The 7,175-nt window shown below is 43.5% G+C and overlaps 1 protein-coding gene across 1 annotated transcript; it reads right to left on the bottom strand.

The window, feature by feature from the left end:
* Positions 1 to 4,790: 4,790 nt before the first annotated feature.
* LOC123112836 (chlorophyll a-b binding protein, chloroplastic) lies at positions 4,791 to 6,025 on the bottom strand. Its single transcript, XM_044533939.1, has 2 exons — positions 5,763 to 6,025; positions 4,791 to 5,661 (listed from the first exon to the last, which is right to left on the bottom strand). The coding sequence occupies exons 1-2, from the start codon at positions 5,900 to 5,902 to the stop codon at positions 5,010 to 5,012; spliced, it is 792 nt and encodes a 263-aa protein (XP_044389874.1). The 5' UTR covers positions 5,903 to 6,025; the 3' UTR covers positions 4,791 to 5,009.
* Positions 6,026 to 7,175: the final 1,150 nt, after the last annotated feature.

Below are 7,175 nucleotides of genomic sequence, written 5' to 3'. Positions count from 1 at the left end.
AGAGTCTGTCTTATTAACATTACAATCACATAACAAAATTAAGATCAAGAAATGGAATTAGTCACCTAAAAATATATATTTTTATACTAAACTTTTATACTTCTAAACATGTTATTTATCAGACTACAATTTAAAAAAGTATGTTGACGTTCTGCACTTAGTGTTAATCACACAACAATATAACTAATATTAATTATTCTATTGTTAACAAAAGTTCATTTTAATTCATATTTTTACAATTGCATAGATTATATAGTGTATATGTCCACATTTTTTGTGCGGGGTGTGTGTGCTTGTGTTTATTTTAATATCATTAAATATCATCATAGAGCTTTGTAAAACATGTTTTCTAACAAAAATCTTTAAAGTGGGTTCTAGTGTATTATTAGGTAAGTATATTTGTAGAAATTTATAGTGTATAAATTGACTAGTTGACAAATGGATCTTTCAAATCAAGTTCAATATTAAATTGACAATATGCGTGTGCTCTTTACTAGATACTTTTTTGCGGGGTTCTTTACTTGATACTACTTGATACTGAAGTAGCAATGCTTATAGTAATCACTTGTGTAAACATAAAAATGACGTCAATTCAATTTGTGCATACTTATTTGATTATTTGATATGCACTATGTAATGTGTTTGGATTTATCTAGTGTAGCTATCGGTCTTTCAAATCAAAAGTTGTGCATTAAATTACATGTATAAATCAACTTAACATAGCGTTCATTACAACTTGAGACACCCATTAGAAAGAGTCTAACTAAACTTGATGTTACCAGTGTTTTGTTTATATGTGGTGCATGCTATTAGTTTGAAGTGTGGACTTTGTTCATCCAAATTGAGAATTTTGCCCCCCCCCCCAATAGTATGATGGTTAGTACTCCCTCCGTCCCACAATATAAGATCGTTTTCAAGCTAACATAGCTTGATAAATGATCTTATATATATTATGGGATTGAGGGAGTGGTATAATTTAGTGTTTGGGGCCATCATCCTTTTAGGGCCTAGGGCAGTTGCCCTATTTACCCGGCCTATGGGTTGGGCCCTGCTCCTACTTCAACGGCGGTGGAGGGATGTCATGTTGCTGCTTCAGAGGCTGTGCAGGGGTTTCCTCCTACTCCCACTCCAGGTTCGGCTGGAGCAAAGTCGCGCTCGTGCAGGCTGTGGCTAGGAGCGCCAATGTGGGAGCACAATGCACGTCTCCACCTTCGTAAACCTTCGGGGTTTGTGCTCCAGCCGCCCCTTCATTGACCGTTGGTCGCCTGCAAAAACAAGCAAAGAAATCAAGAAAAATCTCATGAACACTCTGCAAACGAAACAAAATAGAAACCTCAATTACCAGGTACGAAGTTAGAGGAAGAGCCACCCGCGGGGTCGTGGTGTGTCGTGCTCATGTAGACATGTCCTGTAGGTGGTGGCGTATGTGGAAGAAAACCCGTCAGACCTGATAGAGAATCAATCACCGACAAAAAAAGCACACGGGGAAAACTATCCATGTGATTGTCTTTGGCTAGCTAGATAGTACAAGTTGTTTGTGATTTACAATTTGAGTTATGTCCAAGTTTCCCAAGTTTGAGTATAATATATATATAGTAAACAAACGATAAAAATGCACAAGAAACATCTATGTGTTCTCCACAAGGCCCTTCCGTCGACCGTATCCTGCACAACGAAGTTGAACATGGAGAATATGGTGAGATCGTTGTTCTTGAGCTCTTTGACCTTGAGCTTGGCGACAGTGTTAGGGTCAGCATTGAGGCAAAGTGGATGGAAGGCTCCGTCAGGGTAAACCTTGTGGAGGCCATCACTCACAGTGCACCACCAATGCAGTAACCCTTGATGAAGCCCATGAGCATCAAATTCGAGACAACTTCAAGCAAGACCTATTTTTTTGCCCAAAATTTGTAAGCAAGGCGCATGGGAAATCCAATTATCCCTCTGGATATTAAAATCGTCCCCTAGTAAACTTTCAAAAAATGACACCCCTTTCGAAAGCTCCATACCATGAGGAATGCCTTGCCAACTCGAAGATGCCTTCTAGGGGAACACCGTTTCCAACAAAGAGTGGGAGCAAAATATTTAGCTTTTAAAATAGCTCCATGCATGTTGTCTAACAAGCGGTGCTTGATTAAACATCCTGAGGTCCTGAAAACCAATTTTTTCTATGACCTTTAGTTTAACGATCTTGTCCCATACCCACCAAAGAGCTTTACTACCCCCCTTTCAACCCCCAGCACAAATTACGATCAAATTATCATAGAGACCCATTAATATATGTGGTCAGATTTGTCGTGTTATTAGACATAATATACATTAATACATAGCTAGAAACTTGACTTCAACAACAAAATAAGTGTGTGACTAACTAGTTTCACTACCATTCATTTGTGAGACCGAAATTGGGCGTTCACCCAAAGCACAATGTATGCATGTGATGCAAGCTGATTGTTGAACCCAGGCACAAGAAAGGCATATTTGTCCATGAAAGAAAGAGAAATGAGTAATTCAACAATTTTAGTACAAGATCCTCGATAGTATTTTGTAGTATAAGATTTCCATTTAGCACATTGATTACTATATATTTAATTTACTTACTTCTCATATAGACAACAATGCATTCTCGAAACCTCTATAAGCTATATAGTTAGGGGAAGTAAAATAAGTTCAAGCACATAAGTATATCTCCAATTCATTTGAGTGGCACAAATTAATGTGTGATGACATGCGGTTTCACACGCTTCTTACTTTTCTCTAATATGGAAACCTTTTTGTTTAACGTATGTTTTTTCTAAGTGTTAGTGTCTCATAAATATAAATAACTAATAGCACTTCATTTGCATTATTTGCTTCAAATTACTGCAAGTGAATTTTCTTTAATCAGTGTTAAAGTTACATAATAAAAGTTTAGTGTATCTTAATCTTGTTTGCATTATTACATGGTAATTTTTTCTAACTATAATCAAAGTTGCAGTTGTAAAATTCATATGTCGAGGAAATGTATTTTGTTTACAAGTAAAAAATGTTTAATATAATAAATCATAGTCGTGGATATGACAACATATACGGTTGGAACTGTTTGTCCAAAAATAATAGAAACAATCCCGGTTAAGAAACAAAATGAGATGGGACAAAGAACAATTTCTGAACGAAAATGGAAGACACATGGATAGACTTTTACATATCTATTATGACATATGATACGACGATGGTGGCGGCATGGTACACCATGGCCATGCTAAAGTGTGGTTGGAATTGATAGCAGAACTCTTCTCAAAGGGAGATGCAGAGGTGATGGAGCGATATCCCCCACCAGTGATGGATTATTCAACCTCCAATCTAAAGGAAAACAAGAAGAGGCTGCAATTCAAAAATCGAACAAACAACATGATCATTGCACGAACCTACACGGGCTAGAGATGCATCGACAAGAGATTTATGTTTGTTTGACGTCGGCTCTTCGGATCTTGAGTTAGTCAAGTACTCAAATATGGGGATCTGTTGTGCCAGAACATAGTTCATCACAAAATAAACAAACATATTGGCATGTATTTTCATTAGCATGTGAATAAATGAAAATTTGACGTCCTACACATATGCACCAATGACCATCTTTCAAATGCTGATATTTTTTAAATGCGAGAATACATGCAAGAAAAGAAGTAATGAAGAGGCACCAAGCATGAGTAGGCGAATGTTAAAAACAATCTTGTCGTTGTATGAGCAGAGGATCTGAGAATTTGGAGTGCTTCACGTCGCCAACATGACATCTTCCATCAATAGGATTGTCTGTGGCTGGTTCCTAGATAGGAGAATTATGTTTGATTTAAAGTTTGTGTTAAATTGGGCTCTGAATCCTATTATTGTGTTGAACAGAACAGTGGCTCATGCTAGAAGTAGTGTGACTTGTGTGCAACTTCATGTTGGTACCATACTCATTTTCTTGTCCTTCAAGGACTCTTTGTATTGCCCTCTATATAAGTCATGTACGAAAACCGAAGATTGGAGCCCAAAGCCCCAAAACCGTAAAACCTGAAATAAAAAATGTATTGACTTAAATGTAGAAGACTGAACTAATTTCGATGAGCTAGGTCACTGTTGTTTGTTAACCAGCTTCCCCTAATTAACGGGACAACATGCGTGCATATGGCCCAAAATTAACCAAGGCCCATTTGCTAATGATTCAAAATTTGCCAAGGCCCAAGTGCAAATGATCCCAAACTTGCCAAGGCCCAGTGTATAGTCTACATCGCGAGTTGCTGGAAACCTAGAACTTGGAAGGTTGAATGCCTGAATCTGCACGTAAACATACAGTTCACCGGCTAACCCTAGCCGTTGGCGGGTGGCATGGCGGCACTAGAAAGGGCCACGACAGCTGAAGAACGATGTCATGGAATCCTCATGGGCTCCTGGCTTCTATCTTGCCGCCGGTTGGTGCTCACCTAATCGGTTTGTATGGTCGTGACCGAAAGACCACCTCGAAAAGACCGATGACAAAACAACGAAAAGGTCAAAGACCGAAAATGTTTGTTCATGCGTTTTCGATGACCAAATTTCTAGAAAACTTAATAGACCGCCCCAAACATGCCAGACGTCAGCTTCCCTCCATATATACCTAAGTAGTTGCACTTAAAAACTACTACCTCTCTGTACCTAAATACTTGTAGTTGGGGTTCCCCAACTACAAATATTTAGGTACAGAGGGAGTATACTTGTAGCCTCGTGCTTGTCATCTTCTCTGTTGTAGTGCATATATACCGTATACGCGCGCGCCATGCCAGTTGATGATCTTGAGTAATGACACACGATTCTTCCATCCATTCCCTCGTGCACACGTTGGGCTTAATTAATTTACATTGCGCACAGCCAGAGAGAGGACCTCTCGCTCGCTCGATCATGGTACAAATAAACACACAAAGTACGTGCAGCTACACGTTGATCCACGACGTACAAGTACACATGCATATCTCGTCCGATGGACGGACGGACGGACGGATGGCTAAACACATTTAGCTTCCGGGGGCGAAGTTGGTGGCAAAGGCCCACGCGTTGTTGTTGACCGGGTCAGCGACATGGTCGAAGAGGTTCTCAACGGGTCCCTTTCCGGTGACGATGGCCTGCACGAAGAAGCCGAACATGGAGAACATGGCGAGGCGGCCGTTCTTGAGCTCCTTGACCTTGAGCTCCGCGGCGGTGTCGGGGTCGTCGGCGAGGCCAAGCGGGTCGAAGGCGCCGCCCGGGTAGATGATGTCGAGGCCCTCGCCGAGGGGGCCGCCACCAACACGGTAACCCTCAATGAAGCCCATGAGCACCACCTGAACCGCCCAGATGGCCAGGATGCTCTGCGCGTGCACCAGGTTGGGGTTGCCCAGGTAGTCGAGGCCGCCCTCGGAGAAGATCTGGGCGCCGGCCTTGAACCACACGGCCTCGCCGAACTTGATGCCGTTCTTGGACAGGATCTCCGGGAACACGCAGCCCAGGGCGCCGAGCATCGCCCACCGCGAGTGGATCACCTCCAGCTCCCGGTTCTTGGCGAAGGTCTCTGGGTCAGCCGACAATCCGGCGGTGTCCCATCCGTAGTCGCCGGGGAACTCGCCGGTCAGGTACGACGGGGTCTGCTCGGAGAACGGGCCCAGGTACTTGGGACGGTCAGGGCCGTACCTACACATTCATCCATCCATCAGCAAGGTGCATTAGTCCTGTGATATATGTTCGGCGGGGGGAGAGAGAAGAGAAGCATGGGACATGCTAGCAGTACGTACCAGATGCTCTGGGGCGCGCTCTTGACGGTCCGGCGCATGGTGATGCGGCCGCCGAAGTCGCCGACGCTGCGGACGAGGTCATCGCGCCGCGGGGCGGTGCCGAGGAAGCTGGTCGTCTGGTGCAGCGCCGACGCGGCCATTTCGCTGGTGGCTAGGGCTGCCTGCGAGCTCAGTGAGATGAACTGGTGGATGGTGTGTGTTTGGGTGGAGATGTCCGGTGCGCGAGGTGGATCTTTATACGGCGACTGAGGTGCGCGGGGCACAACTGGTGGATGCGGGGCGCGACACGTCCTCGCGACCCCATTGGCCGCCGTGATGCCTCCGGATATGGGTCGGCATCCAGCGTCCCCAGCGTGGCCAGTCGCCGGCTGCCACCTGGAGGCAAACCGGATTTGCTCACCCACGAAAAATAAGTTAGAGATTTACATGCTCTTCGGTACATACAACATGAAAGTCTATCGTTCCTTCGCTAATGTGCTCATGTCTCATGATAAAAAACACACTAGTCAAAAACACACACGCGCGCGCGCGCACACACACAGAGAGAGAGAGAGAGAGAGAGAGAGAGCACATGGATGCTGGAAGCAACGTTTAGTGCAAGTGCAGATTCGTGTTTGTATGAGGCTATGAGCATATAGTAAAAGGATATAAGTTTTAGGGAGATATAAGGTTATCGTCCACACAGTCAGTGAAAAGGAAATAATATTTGTTACAAGAATGAAATCACATAATGGTTAGCACTAGGAACAATGCTACACATAGGGACGACATCTTAGGGAATCAGCTAACGGGCTTGCCTGGCATTTTTTTGGTTGGAGGGAAATCATGGGAGAGGGTCCTCAGTTAAATTCGGTGGCGGTAATTGGTTAGTGGGAGGTCTCCACAAGTTAATTGCGTAGGTAGCCTGTAAGTGTAGACAACACTTTAGTGAAGACAAGTTATCACAGATAGGGGTGCAACAATGCTCTCCGAGATGGAAGATTTAATAAATCCTAACACATGACAGGGCGATGAGGCTCTTATTCGCGATGTTTTCTCACCTGTTGATGTCTACAAGATCCTACAAATCCGTTTGAATGCTCATATGATAGAAGATTTTATAACTTGGAATTATACACGATCAAGCATTTTTTCTGTACAGTCTGCTTACCATAAGGAGTTCTAGCATCAACACAGAACGCGTGTAATGAGAGCTGATTGTCAAGATAGAGAACAAGTTAACTATGTTTGGAAGGATATGTGGAGGCTGAAAATACTAGGAAAGATTAAGAATTTTGCATGGAAGGTTTTGCACGGCAAATTCCCATGCTTGTGGGTACTAGCAAATCGGCACATTCTCTGCTCACCTCAATGCCCGGTGTGTTCGATCGGAGATGAAGACATCCAACGGCGTTTGTTTAAATGGCGAAGAGA

This window comes from Triticum aestivum, chromosome 5B (assembly GCF_018294505.1).
Source record: "Triticum aestivum cultivar Chinese Spring chromosome 5B, IWGSC CS RefSeq v2.1, whole genome shotgun sequence".
NCBI lineage: Eukaryota > Viridiplantae > Streptophyta > Magnoliopsida > Poales > Poaceae > Triticum > Triticum aestivum.
Note: the sequence above shows the minus strand (reverse complement) of the source record. Positions and strands in the feature narration are given on the sequence as shown.

Coding starts and splice junctions, on each gene's coding strand:
- LOC123112836 (XM_044533939.1), bottom strand. CDS start 5,902: ATGGCCGCGTCGGCGCTGCACCAGACGACCAGCTTCCTCGGCACCGCC. Junction 5,662..5,762: donor AGCGCGCCCCAGAGCATCTG/GTACGTACTGCT, acceptor ATGAATGTGTAG/GTACGGCCCTGACCGTCCCA.